Source organism: Gallinula chloropus (genome assembly GCF_964237585.1).
Source record: "Gallinula chloropus genome assembly, chromosome: 12".
In the NCBI taxonomy this organism is placed as follows: domain Eukaryota; kingdom Metazoa; phylum Chordata; class Aves; order Gruiformes; family Rallidae; genus Gallinula; species Gallinula chloropus.
The window spans coordinates 3,295,800-3,316,488 of record NC_140097.1 but is presented as its reverse complement, the minus strand read 5'-3'; the positions used below and the strand labels follow the sequence as shown (position 1 = coordinate 3,316,488).

Below are 20,689 nucleotides of genomic sequence, written 5' to 3'. Positions count from 1 at the left end.
TTCGAGGTATTTCAGGGGCAAACAGTCTTGGAAATACACAAATATGAATTTTCATGCGCAAGAATTAGTATCCTGTACAAGAAGAGAAAGTCAAATAAGGGATGCTGTTTCTTTGGGAAAAAGAAAAGTTTAAAAAAAGAGCAAGTTCTGTTTTACTCTAAATTTTCCAAGAAACATTTATTTAAATTAATTTTCCATTTAATAAATAGTTTGGGTTTTTTAAAAAAGTTGTCACCTTAGAAACAAGAAAAAGTACTCTTTTAATCAACAAATATTTTCCCTGAAAGCCTTCAAAAATGCAGCCTTTTAAACCAAAATACGAGAATATTTCTTTTTTATTATTACTTTAAATTCCCCTTTTCAGCAGAAAAATGATCAGCTTTCCCTAGATCTCTGCCAATCTATCCCACCAAATGTCCACAAACCACAGAAGCGGATAGACTGAGCCAGATTTCAAATAACTAAGATCAGGGGCAACCAACTGCAAAATAAGGAATTAAGTACATTTCCAATCTGTCATTTTTTGAAGACTTATAATCCGAGAAATGACAGTGTCAGGAGGGCATTGCCTCTGTACAACACCGAGGAGACTCAGCACCAGAGTTTGGTGCGGGAGCAGGACAAGGGCTTGTGCAGGAAATAGTAGGATATTTGCACTGTTGTGCTTGTTGCTCCTGGAAAACCATAATTTGTTGGTACCTGGGGCTTTGAGTAGCTTGTGCCCGGGCATTTTGCCACAATAACAGATGGACACAAGAGTAAGCAGATACGACACTGTGTATGAGCGTCGTGTATGGTGTTGGGGGTCGCGAAGCCCAGCTGGGAACGTGCAGACAACAGTCTGTCCCAAATTTCTCTGTCACTGCCATTTGCTTTCTAAAAATGTACGGAGTGTTTTCAGCCATCTCCAACGGTTGGCCACCTTTCTAACCAGGCAGGGCACCAAGTGAAGTCACTATAATGAGTCTTTACCTCCTTGTCTGTCCTCACGTGCCCTTTTGGAGTAGGAGGAAATGAGCTCTGCTCCCTCTCCCACAGCCCACACCAATGTGCTTAGAAGGAACACAGCCTCATGTCATGGCCTGGTGTTGGCTGTGAAGAACCTGTGCACAGGGACCCTTTGAATGGACTAGTTGTAGTCTGTAGTGTTTCAAAAGGGCTGAAAAGCTTCACCTTGCAGACCATATGCATGAACTTTAGCAGCTCTGCTAGCGTGAAGCGCTACAGCAGCCTCAAAACCTTTTGTCTTCTTTTCTTTGCTATTAGCCCAACTCCTCATCTAAGCTGGGTCAAAGTCACTGGAAACCTGCCCAAGGATGAACCAGAAACAGAAAATTTTGGGAAGATATTGAAGATAGACCAAGTGACAGCAACTGATGAAGGAACGTACCAGTGCACGGCAAGCAACCCCATGGGCAGAGTGAAGCACGAGTTCCATGTTCATGTGGAAGGTGATGAGTACATTTCATTAAGCTTTTTGGTTATGAATGGAAGAGGTGGTTAAAAGGAAACAAATAAGGACCTTCATTAATACTGCTTGGTGCAATGCATAAATTCAACCAACCCTCTCAATTTATAAGGGCCTGGCTCATAATTTTGGGAAGCCTGGTGAAAGTAGCACCTTTTATGTTTCTTCTTCTTCTTAAAAAAGATAGAAATAATGCATTTTTTTCCCTGAACTCTGAAGGCTTTACAAAGTGGTAAACTTTGTAAAATGAATGTGTGAGCAGGGCCAGTACTTAAACATTAAGTTAGTCAAGCAAAATATTGATTCAAATTCTTGTATTAATCTGAAATTCAGATTAAAAGATCTATTTATTCTCCTTGCTCTCAAAGAATGTGAAAATGGCTACACTGGGCCAGATCAGAGGTACATTTAGCTCAATTTCCTTTCTTTGGCTTACACCAGAAAGGAATGTCAAGGGAGGATTGTAAAAACCCAGGGAGCAAATACAGCATCACCTCTCTCTATCCCTCCTCCATGTGCTCCTTCGCTTGTATGGGGACAACCTGAACTGAGAGTGGGGTTTGTGTTTCTATAGCCTCTGAAAAGTATAAAAACCTCATGAAACAGGGTAAAAAAATGACTGTTGACTAATTTTTATCAGGTTGGGTTTTTTTAAACTGAAATATAAGCCTTTTTGTCATCCCACTGAGTAGCCAAGGCCTGTTTCCACCCTAGCCTGTGTGCTTGGAAGGATGGCCAAAGCTCTACTAGTAGCATCCATGAATAGCCCTCAGGTTACACTCACAGTATCTCACACACTTGTGGGTGGCACATCCCTCTGCATGAGCATACACACAGGTCTGGTGACTGCACAGGACGAGCTGGGGCCAGGCTGGTGAAACGAAGAACACGGCATGGTTGTGCATTCCTTTGGTTGTCTGTTATTTATGTTGCTGCCAAAAGAAGGCAGATTAATGAAGCCAACCAAGATACCTTCCTAACAGGCATCTTGCAGAGTGGAGAGAGAGGCGTGTGGTGCCTGCTCTCCCTCCATCCCCTTCTCTCCCTTCCTTACTCCCCGGACCCCGAAGGTGTGAGCCCTTCACACAAGGCAGGTGCAGGTGCTCTTTTCCAGGAGCAGAGCAAAGCTCAGGTGAGACTAAGCAGAGACAAGAGAGCCCTGCAGAAGCATCGCTGCTGCTGCAACCCTTTCAGCAAGGCTGCCCATAAATAGCTATGAAATGAGAGTCCTGAAGCACCGCTGAAAAACTTGCTGAAAACATTTTCTCGTTACTGATGAAAAATGCTCCAGCCTCTGCTCTGCAGAGGGGAGGAAAAAAACATCACAGGCAGTATTAAACTGTCTGAGTCTGCCAACTGCTTCATTTTAATCTGTGCTGCTTCTCACTCTGTGGTCACAAGATGTCCTGACAGGAGGAAAGGCACTGTCAGCTACCTGCTCTGTATTTACTCGCCGCTGCGGAAGAGCCTTTTCTCCCAGTATGTGATGAATCATCCCCACTCACCTGACACAACCTTGTGTCTTACCATCGTCTTTCCCTTCCTGGAAGTGGTGCAGAGGGGGATACCAGGGTATGGCAAGTTTTCAGCTGTGATGGAGGGGAAGTGCTGACTCCTAGAAATCATTCCAGATGGTTTGGAGCATCTCTGCTGTAGCTGAATATTTTAACAATCTGGCTATGATTTTCTCGCCTGTAAAAATTGAATCCGTCAAAGAAATTGCAGGAGCTGCAAAAACTAAAATACCAGAGAAACAACATTAATTAAGCAGTTCAGAAAACTGACCCCCTTCTCCCCCAGTCTCTAGAGGGAGGAATGCTTCCCGGCAAGTTGTTGTTCCTGCTCATTAGTAAACAAGGACTTAAAAAACCCCAAAACCAACCCAAAAAAACCCATAAATAGTCCCACTCTCCCCTTTGAAATGTAAAAAATATTTTTGTAATTTCTATTAAATTAATTTTCCATGTGTGTAGCTAACGATGGCTACTGTCACCAGCAGGAATTCTTCCTATTAGGAGTCACCTCACATAGAGGGTATCAAGGTAAAATTGAGCCCAAACATCGTTGTCTTCTAGAATTTCTAACTGGAAAATGTCACTCCCATTAATCAGAGATGGGCACGTTCATCATTCTTGCAGCAGCTCCTGTGTGCACACTCAAGGGCAGATCAGGAGTTGGTGGAAGTGAGCATTAATTTCTGTTGGAGTCAGGGGTGGTGCTGATGCAGGGCATCCTCACACCCAACAGACTCCTCTCAAAGGATGCTTGTAGGGAGAAGAAAATTAAACATGGAAGAAAAATAATCTCAGTTATTAACTGCCAACCCTTCTCAATCTAGTGTCAGTGTGTAAATCAGGATTTTTCTATCATTTCTGCACTCTGTTACATTTTCTGTTCTTTCTGGCATTTGAGGATCTCAAACCAATATCCCAGACTTCTAAATAACAATCTTAATTAATGATATTTGCATGCAGCCCACTTACTAATCCTACAGTAGTCAGAGGGCAAAGATTCAGGCAATTATTACCAAGCCTATGAAAATATTCAGCTAGCAAATTGCTTGACTGTTTGAGCATTTTAATCTCCCTTTGCGAGGAAAGATGTAGCCTGGAACATTGGAACAGGCACAGAAACCCCATTGTTGTTGTTAGAATGAGAGAGAATTATTTAAAAGGAGGGGGAGAAAAAAAGTAAATCAAGCCCACAAATTGCCTTGAATTCAAATGTTTATTTGGCTGTTGTATATAATCCCCCAAGCCCAGTATAGAATGTACATACAACCTCAGAATCTTGTCACTATCGCAGCGCCTGATCTAATGATACCTGGATCTTGAGCGAGGCTCCTGGACTGTGTTTAATAGAAATAATTGTTAAAATATAGTGATTAATTACAGTAATGACATAATAGCTAAGGGCCTTTGTAGTTATGTCTTGTAATATTTTCATTACTCGGCTAGAGAAAAATAAAACAGATGAAGCTAGTGTGAGGCATCAAACTGTAGGTCTGTGTTTCATGGGAAACCTGCAGATCCCAAGGTGGTAACTGCATCTGAAGCTGCAGACGGTGCCCCCAAAGTGGGATGGATTGCCAGCCCTTGGGAAGACGTGAGGAGAATTGGAAATGATCTTGCCAAATTGGGAAAATGGTCCGGACTAAAAAGGATGGGCTTCAGTAAGCACAAGGGCAAAGCAGTTCTCATCAGGCAGCACTAATTGGCTTCATGAGCACAGGATGGGAAATGTCTGGTTAGACTAGTCTGGAGGATATACTGGGTCACAGGCTGATCACAACTTGGAAATACTAGTCTTTTAGAAAATTATCCCAGAAAGTAGAAAGAAAACTGTTGTTCTAAGAGAGACTACTGAGAACCAGCAAGGCTACACGTAGGATAACCAGTTCTACATCATGCACTTCAGCAAGGCTGGGGTTAACTCAAGGCAATTTAGGAGAAAGCAGCAAGGGTAGTCACAGAGCTCAGAAACACAGCATTTGATAAAGAAATGAGAGATATGTTTAATTTAGGGAAGAATGAATCTGGGGAACGTAGCATCCTACAGATGCACCAAAGTTTCTTCACCATAGATAGTAACAAATTGTTCTCTTAGTTCCCTGAGGATGATGGAAGCTAGCAGTTAACTTAAATTGCAGCAAGGCAGTCATCAGGCATTAAAAACGTGTTCTAGTTCCAGGCTGTGAAGGTTTGGATCCATCGTGGGTGCTTCAGGCGTAGCTGATCCTGCCTTGTTGCAGAAGGGTGGACTTGATGCCCATTTCAGATCCCTTCTGGTTTTGGAGACATAAATCTCTTCATCAGGAGCTCCACGTTGATAACTCTTACCAAGAAGGATGCATAATGCAGTGAAATATTTGCCATATTATTGCTCACGTAGATTAACTATTTGACTGTCCAATCACCTTTTTTTCACAGTGCTAAAAAGTACCTGTATATTTTATGATTCTTACATCTTATATACTCACAGGTAGCGTGGCATGTCTGCCACAGAGAGAAGAACCTTTCTGTGACATCACATTTCTTACTTGACCAAATGGCCTTGCCTATGGCTTCACAGCTGCATCACATTCTTGGGGCGCCCACAGCAATTCTTGTGCTGAGAAAGGAAAGCAGCAGGGCAGCGAGTCTGCAGCTCACTTCTAGAGTGGGTGTGTGGATGAAAATAGGAAGGGATCAGAGGTGGGGTTTGGTCTCTTTAGCCCAGTGACAGGTGATGGGACGAGGGGAATGGGCTCAAGCTGCAGCAGGCAGGGTCAGATCAGACATTAGGAAGAAATTCGTCACCAAAAAGGTTATCAGGCACTGGAACAGGCTGCCTAGGGAGGGGGTTGAGTCACCCACCCTGGATGTTATTAAAAGATGGGTAGATGAGGTGTGCAGGGATATGATTTAATAGAGGACAGGTATGGTTGGACTCGATTATCTCAGAGGTCTTTTCCAACCCAGTGATTCTGTGATCTATCAGGTGGTTCTTATTCAGTCTGTGCTTGGTGCCTCACCCAAACCAGTGAGATATCCTCCCAGGTGTCATGTTTGTGGCAGAGCTGATGGAAGGAGTAAAAATTCACCAGGACTGTTACAAACCTTTTCACCTCCCTGCTTTTGACCTGTCTTTTCCTGGCGAAAGCATGATGTATATGAGAAAGAGAGAGAGAGAGAAGGGAATAGATCTGCAAAACCAAAACGTTCTGCTGCTTGCAGAGATGTTTTTTTCTCCTGAAGCCAAATAACAGGAAGTGTAACAAGTGTGGTCACGTTCCACACTGCTCTGTGGGAGGGCCACCAGCATAGTGTGAGGAGGGCAGCAGGAGGAATCTGTACTGTGTGAAGGAAAGTCCAAGATGTTATAATTTGATATAAGCTTCAGTGCCTTGGATTTTACTTCAGTCTTTAGCTGTTGCTTAAGTGTCTCTTCATGGGTGCTCCTCTGTGGGAATGATGGGCTTTGCCTTTGTATCTTCAGGGGTGTTTTTTTTAATATATGTGTGTGAATATGAGCAATGATGCTTTGGTTTAGCATATTGCACTGATAACATCTGGAGGTGCATTGCAGGGAACAGCTCTGTTAATCTGCATAGCAATTTATAAGTATTAACTAATGAATCCTCGTGTTTCCCACACATTAGCTCATCTTTTTCAAATAGGGAAAGAGGTGCAGTGGTCTGCCCAGCACATGTGGAAGAGGTAGAGTCAGGTCTGGAATTAAAATTTGGAAGTTTGTGGCTTCTCAGGGAGAGGAAATGATGAATTCTTCAAGGTTGTGTTTTGGGCTGAGACTGCAAGCTGGAGGGGAGACAGGCTCAGGAATCCTGCATTCAAGTCTGCAGAGAACAAAGCATCAAGCAGATCAGTTTCTGCCCCATTCTTTCCCTCCCTTATAGTTGTGTTTTTCCAGTGCTGTTTGGGTACAGCAATGGGAATGCTCAGGGGCTGCTCTGCAGAGGAGAGGGCTTCTCCAGAGCTACCCCAGTTAACTGGCAGTGCTGGGAGAGAGGAGAGCCCAGGGAATGCAGCAGCACACTGCTGCTCCTCTACCACCACCCTGTGGGCAGCCTTTCTGGGCTGCTGCTCAGGACGACGGTTCCCTTGTTCCCAGTGGTGAGATACTATTTCCTCATTCCCAAACGTGTTACGGATCAGCCTCTGAGCTGAATACATAATGGAAAACCAGAATATTAAGCGTCATGGTGCGTTTTCCCAGCACAGACAGGTGAGCAGATGGAGGTGCCGCACGCTGCTGCGGGTCTCGGCGCTGCTCCTGCATCACCGCGCTCTGCCCCTGCATCACTGCGCTCTGCCCTCCGGCCCCTCCTGGGCAAGCGGATGGAAGCCGTTTGCTTGTGGCTGGTGAGGGGGATTTGAGCTGGATGGATGTTACCTGGCACAGTTGCTGGCACAGTTCTAACCTCATTTCACAGCTCATGGTCTCATGCCTGAGGGTTCCTATGAAAGTGCAGACCTGTTCAGGTTTGCCTCCTTCCCCAGCTTCTCAATCCCTTTATATTTGCCTTCCACTTGGACAAACAGTGCCCATTCCCTATATTTTCTCCTGACATATTTTCCAAGGTCCGAAGGGCAGAAATAGGTGTGTGCTGATGCTAATTTTACCTCTTGTAACATCAGTTTGCGAGGCGTACAGTGCGGCTGCACAGTAAGCTGCGAGGAGCTGGCTGCGAACTGTTGGCAGAGTGTGCCATCTCCTGGAGGACCATGGCAATAGCAGAGTTGGACATGTCACTGTGGTGGTGTCTGATACCTGCTTTCTCCCCTCCTTGCAGAGCCTCCTCGGTGGATCAAGGAGCCCGAAGGTGGTGTTTACAGCGTGGGGACAAACCTGGTGCTGCTGTGCGAGGCTATTGGCAACCCGGAGCCAACCATTCAGTGGAAACTTAACGGCATGCCCATCGACAGTAAGTGCAAGGTCCAGCATCCTCCTTCAAGGTGGTGGCCGGGTGGGATGTGCCTGTGTTGCACCCGGTTAGAGGCAACACACAAATCCTAATGCCCTAAACGACCTCTGCTTTGACACCTCTCTAGGCATGAGTTAATATTTATTTACTTCTCAAAACCCATGCTTAGGTGTGACCTTAAAGAGAGTAGGGGTGAAAAGCTGTGGTGCTGTGGAGTGGTGGTACCCTGTAATGCTCCCATCTTGGGAGACCTAGCATAGCTTCTGTTGTTTGAGGGCTCCTGCTCTTTGTGCTTTTGAAAAAGCACGAGTGACTGTGTGGCTGAGGAGCACAGACCCTGCTCCCTGGTGGAGCAGTGTTATTACTACCACTTTAACATTTTTAATTAGAAATTGGTGTTCTAGAGAACTTTCTTTAGGCCACGGGACTGGTGGCAAAGGCAGTGCTCTGGAGATCACTGGCTGTTGAGCAAAATCCTGGCTTCATGCTGAAGATGTGCTGCCTTTGACTTTCAAGCAGTGACTGTAAACTCTGCAGTCGTGGTGTTTTCTCCATCTCCTGATGCAATCTGGGCCTTTCCAGGTAGGACCTTCAGGGGGAGGATCTCATCCAGAGAGATCAGCCTTACCAACCTTCAGCTTCAGGACAGTGCTGTGTACCAGTGTGAGGCCAGCAACAAGCACGGCACCATCCTTGCTAGTGCCAACGTGAACGTCCTCAGTGAGTATGCTCCTGGCCTTTCCTCTTTGTGAGAAAAGATCTAGCTGAAGTGTCCCATTCTGCTGCTTGGATGCTACAGAACAGCTTGGGCATTGTAACTATGTCATCATTCTATTGCATTGGCCCCAGATTTTAAGAAATACATTGTCCAAACTAAAGCAACATGCCTTATCACGGGCAGTATTACACTCAGCATAAGTGGTCACGAGCTTTGGTGGAGTCTTTATTTTTAAAATGTGGTTGTGGTTGAGCTCAAAACCCACTGGGGGCTGAATTGTGACCACAGCTCTGATTTTGCAATATCAAGTGTATTGGTAATCTTTAATTTCAGTTGTGGTGCTTGTTCTTTGAAGAAAGGGGATAATGGGAATTTATTTAATAAAAGGAATTAGAGGAAGCAAAACCAGGTCTGTTTTCTCTCCCAGAGCACATTGATGTTTCATGTTCTGCCATATCCAGCAGAACAACTCCTGTTATCGTAGTCAGTGAAGCTTATGGGAGTTCACTTGCTCAGTGCAACTGGTTCCAAAAGGCAATGAAATTCCCATTAAGTGGACAAGCCGTTGACCTTTGCTGGAAAAGGGGATGATGCCGGGGCAGTATTTGTATTCCCAGTTCTGAAGTGCATTTTGCATTCTCTTCTGCAGATATCGCTCCCTTAATACTGACATCGGATGGTGAAAACTATGCCACGGTTGTGGGCTACAGTGCCTTCCTGCACTGTGAGATTTTTGCCTCTCCTGCAGCAGACATTAGATGGTAAGTCCCTGAGAACTGATGTTTTCATGTGAAACTGGTCCCCAAACATTGAAAATGCACCAGTTGTTATTGCTGTGGAGTTAAAATTAGACATTTGTAACTAAACTGTTTAATAGAAATATTCTGAGTGTAGATGCACTTTCAAGAACACTGGAGAACTGGTTTATAACAAAAAAGGTTAATGAAAGTCCTCAGTGCCTGTGTGAGACAAGTGCTGGGATGTTCACTAAACCAAGCCACTCGCTACACAGCCAAATCCTGCTACAGCTTCAGCGCCCTCAGTGTGACGCCGGCAACTTTTTATGCTCAGCCACATCACTGAGGTGGAAACCTGATGACTTACAGAACATATTTACCTGGGAATGCTTCCATGGGGCTGGAAATCATGGGATTGTCACTGTGCTTGACAGGCGCAATAAAATCACGGGTGACAGCTATAGATTCAAGCCTCAGCCAGGCTACTGTAAAGACCTCGCCAGACGCTGTCAGTGTGGTTTGGGTTTGCAGGGAGCTTATGTTCCTTTAGGATTTGCTGCATGTGGGTGAAGTGACTTGATTGTTGAGTGACAGAGCTGAGACCAGTTCCCAAAATTCCTTGCAGTATCTGCTAGTCACGGAATAACCGTTCCTGCAGTCCTAGAAATAACCCATGCCTATTATTATCCTCTGTAGGACAAAGGATGACAGCATAGAGCCACTTTCAACCTTACGCTATGAGTTAAATAAGAATGGCACCCTAGAGATCAAAGAAACAAAGAAGGAAGACTCAGGATCATACGCCTGCTGGGCTGCAAACTCTGTTGGAAAAAGAGCAATCACTGCTAATCTGGATATCAGAGGTAATGTCTCACTTGTGAACAGAAAGACTGTTGGCATCTGCTAACATTCTATATTTATGAATTTTCAGTAAATGAGTAAATACTTAGTCCAAGATACAGATTTATTCTGTGAGGCTATAAATTCCCAGTATGCTAAAATTGTCTCTGTTTTTCTCTATGATTCTCCATGCTCACCCATGGTATTTACTTTCTTCTTGACACTTCCAGAAGCTGCATAAGCCACCAAAAACTTGTACTTTGCTTCCCAGATCCCTTAACTTTATTATTTTCAAAGGATTTTCCCTCCCTCTTGCCATCAGTGCTACTACACTTCAATCAGGTTCTCACATGTCCCTGGGGAGCGCAGAGCCCTCCCTGTGCTGATGGGGTCAGTGGGTCCTTGCAGGGTCAGACAGGGTCTCTCCATGTCCTGCAGCCATGGGCTTCAGAGATTCACAGAACTGTAGGGGTTGGAAGGGACCTTGAGAGATCATCAAGTCCAACCACCCCCCCACCAAAGCAGGTTCCCTAAGACAGGTCACAGAGGTCGGTGTCCAGACAAGTCTGGAGTCTCCAGAGAAGGAGACTCCACACCCCCCTGGGCAGCCTGTCCCTGGGGTCCCTCACCCTCACTGTGAATAAGTTCTTCCCCATGTTGGTGTGGAACCTCCTGTGCTTCAACTTGAACCCATTGCCCCTTGTCCTGTCCCCACAGACACTGAGAAGAGACTGGCCACTTCCCTTTGTCTCCCACACTTCAGATATTGATAAACATTAATCAGATCCCTTCTCAGTCTTCTTTTCTCTAGGCTGAACAGCCCCAGTTCACTCAGCCTTTCCTCATAGGGGAGATGCATCTTTGTGGCCCTGCTGGACTCTTTCCAGGAGATACCTGTCTTTTTTATCCTCCTTCCCTAAAGCTGCTTCCAGCCTGTGGATCAGTAGGTGCATCCCAAACTAGATTAATATGGTAAGAAAGCACTGGGACAGGCTGCCCAGAGAGCTTGTGGAGTCTACTCTGGAGATATTCAAGACTTGCCTGGATGCAATGTGATCCAGCCTGCTCGAGGTGATCCTGCTTAAGAAGTGGGTTGGACTGGATGATCTCCAGAGGTCCCTGCCAACCCCCACCGTTCTGTGGATCCCCAGAAACAGGACGGCGTAGGGGATGCTGCTGGTTTGAGGGCTCTGCAGTGGGCCTGATTATCAACTTAGCAAATATTTGTAAATAGAGCAAAAAACCCAAACTGGAACATGTTTACTTTCAGATATGTTCCTTGAGGTTTAATTCTTTTTTAGGGGATTTGTTTGTTTGGTGGGGCAGGAGGGTTTTTTCCCTGGGGGAAGTTGGTGCATGACAGCAGTGGGCAGCTGCTGTTGAACATAAAACTCAAAGTTTTTGGGTTGCATACAAATCTATTTAGGATGCAGGAGTTGCCAGTCAAAAACCCACTTCAGTACTCAGCAGAGGCCTCAAAAGGACACTCAGATGCAGGTTCACTGTGACATACTTGAGAAAGAAATGTTCCTTTTGTATTCCCTTTCCAGCCATCCCCTTTGCTTTGTAAATTTTGCAGTGATAAGGAACATGAAAATGTACAATGCAAATCTCATGGACCAACATCTCACTGTACAAAGAAACTCAGTCAGGTGCTTTCTTCTTACTTATTCTATTGCTTTCTGCATTCAGGTTAGAGTCAATTAAAAGAACTAACTTGATTGCAATAATTTTTTCTCACTTGACTTTAATAAGCTTGTAATTTTTCTTGGATCATTGCCAGAGCCTCATTCAAATGGCAATTGGACATAAAAATCATATTCAAGCTTTTTTATCACCCATTTCATGACAGTCTGCTAACAAGGACTTTCACCTGGGACCTCTCTTTTTTTTTTTTTTTTGGTGGTATTTTTTTCTGGAGCTCTTTGGTTTGGAGCAAACCAAAATAGAAATTTTCAAGATAGAAAATTAAATCCTGGGGAAATATCTATTTCAAAACCAACCATATTTCACTTGAAATGTTTGTATATATAACAGAAAAGATGTGATCATTGTTCCTAGGGTTGATTTTTATATATGGAGTGCTTGGTGAAAATTTGATGTAATAGTCTCTCCTTATCAAAGTGTTTTCTGTGATCAATCAGATGCTACAAAACTTGTTGTTACTCCAAAGAACCCCCGAGTGTTGAAATCACATTCGATTTTATTGAAATGTCAGTCTGAGTATGATTCACACTTGAAACACAGTTTTAAATTATCCTGGAGGAAAGATGGAGATGAGCTGCCAGTCAACAGCACGGAAGATGGCAGGTAAGCAGGGAGGAAACAAGAGTTTTCTTGATCTCAGCTGAATAATGCTGTATGGTGTGGGAACATGAGTTTCAATAAACATGAGACTTAATAGCTTGAAATGCAAATTTCTGTCTGCAAGAATGCTTCATGCAGTATGTGAATAGATCTGCATTTTATATACAGACAAATATAAATGCACCTCTATGAGTTTTGAGCCATGGCTGGCAAATCATTTGGGGGTTTTATTAACTCTCTCACCATCCCAGCAGAGTATTGCATAAATGTTGGCTCGACCCAGAAATACAACCCTAGCCCCAGCATAGTCGAGTGGTGTTTTGTTTTGCCACTTCAGTGGAACTTGTTTTCCTGTGTTCTTATGCCTGTTTGGCCATCACAAGTCCTTGTAACGTTAAAATAATGTAAACCCAGATTTCTGGTATTCTGCCTAATTTTACACATTAAAAGCAATGAGGGTTTTTTCCTATATATAAATTTAGGACTTGGAAGGGCAGGCTGTATTTTAGCCTACTCTTGTGTTTCCATTGACCTTAAAGGGATGGAGATCAGCCTTTATCCCATATGAAGGGTCCCACAGTGGGCAATCAGATGTCTTTATTAATTACCACAGCAGGGAGATGGTTTCCTAAATACCGCAGAGCTGGAGAGGTTGAAGATCCTGCTGAGGCCACGTAGTGTGGGGAGGTAGCGCCAAACAAACGCCATGTCTGCCCCAGAGCCCGTGTCCCTGGGTTAATGCCAACCTAGTGCACTGAACTTTACACAAGTGGGTTGGGATTGCTCAGTTTTACTCACCCCTTTCAAAAATTCAGACATAAAGCCCACGCATTTGCCTCATTAACCACGTGCCAAGATCCCATGTTCCCGACACTCTACTGATGCGTATCAATGTGGCTCCTGTCAGACCAAGAGAGATGTGCCAACTTCCAGCCGTGGAGGCTAAATTACTACAAGACCCAAATAGTAGTCTACATCACAGTGTGTAATGCAACCAGAATTACATTTTGAAATAATAGGCCTAATGTGCAGTTATGCTATTCAAAATGTCCCGTTGCCAAATTCTTTTATCAACAGTTTTTCAGACAACAACCATGTCCATCTGCCATATGCTCATCTTACAGATCTCTCTCTTTCCTATTTGTACTTACTTTTGGGGTTTTTTTTCCCCATAGGATAATTCTGGACAGGGATACACTGTTCATATCAAGTGTGACACAGGAGGATCAAGGAGTTTACACGTGCGTGGCAAGAACTTCCCTGGACAGCGTCACAGCCAAATCGCAGTTAATTGTTCTCGGTAAGAGGAGATCTTCCCACCATACAAACAGCCCATGTGCTATATAATCCCATTGCAGCACTTCTGCTCATTTACTTCTTAAACCCAGCTCAGTTACAGAACCTCAATAACCTGTTTTTGTAGAGGTGCTATTTACCTCTCACTCGTTTACCTCAGTTGTGCTGTTCTTGTATCTCCTGGAATGGGGCTGCTGATAAAAACATTTCATTTATACTTCATTCTTTGTTGCACCTAAGATGAGGCAGCCTGTTTTCCCAGTTCAGGAGTCAGCCACAGTGACTGTAAGAGCTTGCCCAGGCTGGAAGGTGTCCGAGCATATTAAGAATGGCTTTGCTTCTGCTTTGAAATCCACTGTCACTCCTTCACCTCACTTTACTAGAGATTTTCACACAGATCACCACTTGGACTGTGTTTTGAAGAAGAAAGACATAGGGCCGGTATTTAGATGCTGAAGATCAGTGAAAGTTAAGCACCCAAAAGGATTAATTATCTCTGTGAATCTGAGCATAAATTGTTGTTCAGTGGCAAACAGCAAAAAGCTTTGACCCACAGAGTCTGAAGCCTGACCTTGTGTGAGCATCCTCACAGCCTGCCTCCCTTCCTGAAGGAGCACTTGAGATTAAGGGGAAGAACTCGTGTAGTGATGTGCAGCCCTTTGCACATGTATTGAGGGGCATCAGCTGAGATGCTGTTTTGTGGACAGTTTTTTGCATCATTTTTATTTCATTAAGTTTTGCTACATTTTACATTTTTATTTCTTTCTGGCAGTGATTGCAACATGAACTAAGGCAATCTGACTTTCATGTTGGTTTGTTTTCACACTCTAGATGAATGGTATTTTTCAGTAAATAGTAAATTAAGAAAATCCTATGCACATTATTTATGGTACTGTGTTCTTTAGTGCCATATAATCCAAAATGTTTGTAGACTATTTGTTACATTACTTATGAAAATTTCATGAAGCACTTAATTCCCTTTAAAAAAGGCGATTTGTAAAAGAGGAAAAAGAGCCTTGTGCTCTTTTCCCCTTGTTTATTCTGTATAAGAAAGGTCTTGGTGGATTAACAATATCTGTTATTCTCCAAATGAAAAATTCAGTCTTTTTTTCACAATGAAAGACTTGTGAGATGGCAAAAGAACTAAATATGGCACAGATGGCAACATCAGAACAAGGGCAACCAAGATTGAAAGAAATGTTCAGTTACCATACATCTAAGTATTTGTTCTATGATTAATGAGCAGATAAAGGAGTGAGTATCTTTAAGATGCACCATTGCCATCTTTAGAATACAGTGTATTAATTTAACACCAGAATAGAATAGCCTGTAGGCTAAACCGTGCACTCCTGATTTTTCCCAAGTACAAGAGAAATAGGAGAAAGGAATGCAAAGAAAACTAAAACAAAAAACCCCAACCCAAATATAACTTTTAACTTTTTAATGGACCCTGAAATAAAGAAGGAAACTCAATCCTGTTATTTAAAAAATCCAGTACAAACACAGTTAATTTCTTTTGCAATGGCAGAGACAGCCTTGGTGGTGGAGTTAGCTGTTTTTCCTAGAAGAAATTACATTGTCAGACAAAAATGTAGTTGGGACACTGGGGCATGGGGAGATCAACAACCCAAAGTTGTGCAATTTTGTTTCCTTGGTCTGCGGGTGCTTTAGATTTTGAAACACCAGCATGATGTTTAAGGAGGGAGGGAGCACGTGTGTGTGAGTTTGGAAGGGTGAGGGGTTACCATCAGCACCCTGAAGGGAGAAATTGCTGTTTTACATCAGGCCCTATATGTTTCACTTACCAAACTACTCCAATGCAATCAGACTACAGATTGTCCAAGCATGCCATAAGGAAGGCAAACATCTGCTGGGCTGAATCCCCTCCATTTGAAAGTGTTCATTCCATTACAGGCAATTTGGCAAATGACCCATGGTGCAGCTCACCTCTTCTGCCCCTGGTGCTGTTAAATAATAGGTGGTGTTACAGATATGTGCCCCCATTGCTGTCTCCTAGGACTGAGTGGTGCTGGTTTGCCAGGACCCACCACAGCCCTGCTTAAGGGGCAGGAACTGCATCCCTGGAAATCGAGCTCTCAGAGCAGCAGGGCAGTCCTGTGCTCAGGGCTTGTGTAGTCCCACGCTTGTCCCCAGGAGGTGCAGTGCACCTGTCACACCAACAACTCTGCTATATCCTCTGGACAGCATTAGTTGAGCTGACAGGTAATGAATTTTCTTGTTTCCTTTTAATATAGATCCCCATGGCTGGGATAATGAATGTTATCCTTTCACTCATACTCTAAAAGGCCAAGTTCGATAACTATCAGAGCTGAGTCACCTTTCACCACTCCAGTTTTCGCCAGAGTAAATCCAAGTGATGCTAATGTAACTTTCTGCTAAGAGCTGTGTCAATATCTATTAATGATTAAATAGATCTTAGTGTTGACTTGAAAAGAAAAATCTGTGGCTGCAAGCACAGTAATGAGAGTAGATGGAAATGAACTTGAGAAGGGATGTTGCCTTTATAAGGGACAAAGCAGGACCAGGAGAATCACCCTGGTGTTCTGTAATAAAAAGGACCTTTAAAAGAAATTCCCTCTTTCCTAATTTTCTCCATTTTGAAATCAAAAGAGATTTCACCACTGTCTTCACCAAACTTGCTGCTCCAGTCCTCTGGAAAATGCCGAGACAAACAGAAATAGCTTGCCTTGCTTCTGACTCCTCTTCATTATTTCTCAGATGTTCCTGATCCGCCAGAAGACCTTCTGCTCTCAGAAAATCAAAACCGAAGTGTTCGACTCTCCTGGAAAGCTGGGGCCAGTCATAACAGCCCTATTAATGGTAGGAAGGATTTCAGTTGCATCATCTTGTGCTGTTGAGCTTTATGGCTCGTCATGGCTGTTAGGAGAAACAAGCCATGCTCACAGCCATACTTAATCGGTTTTACTATGACAGTTAATTTGTTGTAAGTTCATTTCCATCCTTGCTGTTTATAAGCTGTTTACACAAGCTCTGCCTTTTTTTTTCCCTGCTTTGTTTTCTTTCTTTTTCTCCCCAGAGTCAATTATAGAGTTTGAAGAGAACCGGTGGGAGCCAGGGAGGTGGCAGGAGCTGGCCCGTGTCCTGGGGAATGACACCACAACCCTTTTGTCACTGGCCCCCTATATGAATTACCAGTTCCGTGTCGTGTCTGTGAATGCTGTGGGAAGGAGCCAGCCTAGTAAACCATCCCTGCGCTATGCAACACCTCCAGCTGGTAAACACTGCCATCTAGTTTTTCTGAATATTCATATTGTTACTGTTTTGTTGGGAATAACATCACCCTCCTGGCTTCAGAGGAGGTGTAAAGAAGTCAGGGTCACTTGTGCTGTTCAGGGATGTCTAAGTGAGGATCCTTGGCTGCCATGGCTGGCAGGGTGTTTCCTACCAGGGTACCTCTAGCATGCTGCTTGCCTCAGCTCTGCTGATTTTGTGCCTTTAAAGCAAGCCCCTTTCAGACATCTATGGCTGAGCAGTTGCTGGAGAGGATCTCTGAGGTATGTGGGGAGCCTTTTAGCAGCATGAAGCTTGTCACAAATCTCCATTCACAGCGCATTTCTCACAGTGACTGAAAATGTCGTGTCCCTGAAAGTCATTTTAGAGGCTAACTGTTCAGCACAGCATTTGCATTCCCCAGCATTTTTCTTTCTTCCCCCCCTGCCCTTACTTCAATTTCAGGTCCTTCTTCAGCTTTTCAACTCTGTGCATCCCACTAATGATACACCTTCTGTTGGCTATCCCCACAGGGAGAAAAATCTCTTCCTCATAATCCCCCTACATCTGGTGCTTTGAAATCCAAAAGTCACAGTTCCATGTTAGTTGGTGGCTCCAACCAACTAGGGCACTTAGGAATCAAAACTGCATAAACAATGTGTTTCGGTCACAGCAGCTTTGCTGATCCAAGTAATTAATCTCATGGACGTTCTTTGTTTATGTGTCTTTCACTGTCAGTAATATAGAAATAACAGAAGTTTTTTGCATATTTTTTCATTTAAATAATACATGCAAACAAAACCCAGGGTATGCAAACTAACCTTATCACCTGTGTGGTTCCAGCTCCAGACAAGAACCCAGAAAACATTCGAGTTGAAGCTTCTGAACCAAACGAAATGGTGATGAAGTGGGAGGTAAGGCAGACACGTCCATCAATGCTACAACATCAGGAATGGGTTCTCCCTTCAAGCAGCAGTTTCTAAAGGAGCATGGAGTTTATCAGGGTGTTGTTTTACTATAATCACATTACATTAAAAAAGAAATAACTTCAACTTTATCTCCCCTACCCCTGTTTTTTTAGGAAATATTAGCAAATCCCATAGGTAGGATCCTTGATGCTCCTGAAGTCAAAGGTAAATTTGTTACTGACTTTAACATGTGCTTAAAATAATTGTGTCTCGCCCCACTCCTTAGAAGCAGCAGCCAGGCCCAGGGATGGTTTATGCACAGCTTCTGCTCTTCCAGCCTGGAGGCTTAAAAGTGATGCAGATCGTGAGCTCGCATTTTTTACATCAAGAACTAGAGGAGTGTAGCTAAAGCTCCTGAGAATGTGTGTCAGAGGAATTGTGTAAAAGTCTTGAGGATGGTTTCCAGTCTTCAAATTCCCTGGCTTTTAAGCTTACAGCATCTGTGCCAACAGTTTAGAGAGATATATATTCCTCCATCCACCACAAATTTCAACAACTGTGGAAGGAAGCATATTTTTTTGTGGCTGGAATTAAACACAATTTACTTGAGATTTACTCCTCAATCTGCTGCTCGCAGCAAAGAACAAGAAATGTTCCCCCAGTGTGAATTGGTGGTTTAGGCTATAATTACACCCAAAGGAAATGGCCCTCTAGATCTACTGATGGGGATTTGGATGGGGGTTTCTGCTGTACAGCATAGCCCTGGGTAAGGGAAGACAATCCTGCCTTGCAGAAGAGATGCAGAGTGGTAGGAACCAGCATGGCTGGGAAATGACCAACACTTTGTTGGGCAGAGAATGAATGCTCCTTGCAGGGAAGCCTGTAATCCACTGCTTAGACAGGGCAAAAAAGGGGCGGGGGAGAACTGAGGCAGAATGGATGGACAGGCTTTGTTAAATCTTGTTGAATCATTTAAATGTCGTAAACAGGATATTCATTTATTTATGGTGTTTCCTGTCTGCTTTTCAGAGGAAATGCTAGGCACCAAACATGCCACTGCTGGCAGACAAAGGCTGTGAAATGATGTTAATCTGCCTACTTTGGATTAAGGGACCAGATGAGCATTAGTGACTAGCTTTTCAGCCAAGGATTTGCAGCATTAAGAGAGATCAAAATAAGAGTCAAGCAGCGCTGCAATTTAACTCTAAACAAGAAGTTCTTTTTTAGTAGGAATTTTTACCTCTTCAGCTTCTCTTGAAAATCCCATTCCCTGGGAGCTTTGTCATGAAGGAGTTTCTCCCAGCAGTGCCTGTTAGAAAGCTGTCCAGTCTCCTGGTTCCTCGACCACAGTCATCCCAAAGGTCCTCATAACCTCCGAGCACATAAGTAGGAATTTTTGCAGATTCCCCCTGTCCATGAGGAGCATCAGTGGGGCATCACTTTTTGCTGGTACTTACAAGTCGATGCTGTTTTATTTCAGACCTCTGTGTGCAGCCTGGCTGCGTATCAGTTACTATATATTTAATATGTGCAATATTATTATTCAAATATTATTAAAAGTAGGCTGTGGGGAGGGAAATACCCACAGCTGTTTCAGGGGACTCAAATAACCCCCATCATTTTTGGCAGTGAAGGTGACCGGTTAGCTTTATTATTTAAAGATGTACATTTTCAGAGAGAGAAACTCAACTGGAGAATCTCTCATGACAAGCCATTGCTATATGTCTTCTAATATTTTATAAATTAATGTTAATTAGATGGGAACCATGCTGGGATGAATTCTTCAGCTGCTCAGTAGAAAAGAGTAGCACAGCAGTTGCACATTAAATGTCCAGGCAGAGTTTCAAGCATTTGGTGCGTATTTAGAACAAATCTAAATTTTAATGACCCATCGTGCTGTGCTACATAAAATTCTAAGATAAAACACAGATTTTAGCCCTACTAAAAGGCACATGCAGCCTTATGCCAAAGTGCGTGGTTTAGTTGTGCTAAAAAGGCATGTGGCTTTACATCACACAAGAAAACAAAGGGAACCTGTGGCAAAACAGAAACTGTTGTGGGTAGCATGCAGAAAGATGTCTTCTAGCAGTTAATCTGGTTTTAATCCAGATATCTCTCTTGCCTTTCACCCGCCTTTGTCTTGAAGTCATGACTTTTGTTCCCCAGTCATCTTAAAATTTACATGACAGCCTAAAGTTAAAGCTTTCTTCCCCCCCCTCTTCTCTCCCAAAGCTATAACAAACCCTCCAAAATTATTCCCCCCCTCCCCTCAGCTGCTGTTTCATGATCACTGCAACAAAGCCAGGCAAGATCTCTTTTAACTTCTTCCACAGCCATTGAAACCCGTGGAGAGGAACGGGCCAGGGCTGGAGTACAAAGTCAGCTGGCGGCAGCGGGGAGTCGAGGCGGATTGGAACGAGGAGATGGTGAAGAAACATTCTCTGACCCTGAGAAACACTCCCACCTTCGTGCCTTATGAGATCAAAGTCCAAGCAGTAAATAATTTAGGATCTGGTCCTGAACCAAATGTTACCATTGGATATTCAGGAGAGGATGGTAAGTAGCAGAGATTTTCATGTAAAGATATGTAGCGTGGGGAATTTGTGCGATGCAAAACAGTTGGGTGTGGAGTGATGGATTAGGCAACCCATGGACAAAACTGCTTAAATGCCAGTGCTCAGTGTGATGGGCTACGTGAGACGCAGATACAACTGGAGCTGGGCGCCACGGATGCCAGCT

At 43.7% G+C, this 20,689-nt stretch overlaps 1 protein-coding gene across 1 annotated transcript in view; it reads left to right on the top strand.

Annotated features, from left to right (window-relative positions):
• The window catches only part of CHL1 (cell adhesion molecule L1 like), a gene marked incomplete at both ends in the record, with an annotated part of 53,615 nt that overhangs the window by 18,844 nt on the left and 14,082 nt on the right, over nucleotides 1–20,689 (top strand). Inside the window, 11 exons of the mRNA XM_084269671.1 lie at nucleotides 1,267–1,451; nucleotides 7,761–7,892; nucleotides 8,475–8,612; nucleotides 9,260–9,371; nucleotides 10,044–10,210; nucleotides 12,332–12,497; nucleotides 13,670–13,794; nucleotides 16,530–16,631; nucleotides 16,849–17,046; nucleotides 17,886–17,956; nucleotides 20,284–20,506. Coding sequence (XP_084125797.1) covers nucleotides 1,267–1,451; nucleotides 7,761–7,892; nucleotides 8,475–8,612; nucleotides 9,260–9,371; nucleotides 10,044–10,210; nucleotides 12,332–12,497; nucleotides 13,670–13,794; nucleotides 16,530–16,631; nucleotides 16,849–17,046; nucleotides 17,886–17,956; nucleotides 20,284–20,506 — 1,619 coding nt within the window. The remainder of the gene's footprint in view (nucleotides 1–1,266; nucleotides 1,452–7,760; nucleotides 7,893–8,474; nucleotides 8,613–9,259; nucleotides 9,372–10,043; nucleotides 10,211–12,331; nucleotides 12,498–13,669; nucleotides 13,795–16,529; nucleotides 16,632–16,848; nucleotides 17,047–17,885; nucleotides 17,957–20,283; nucleotides 20,507–20,689) is intronic.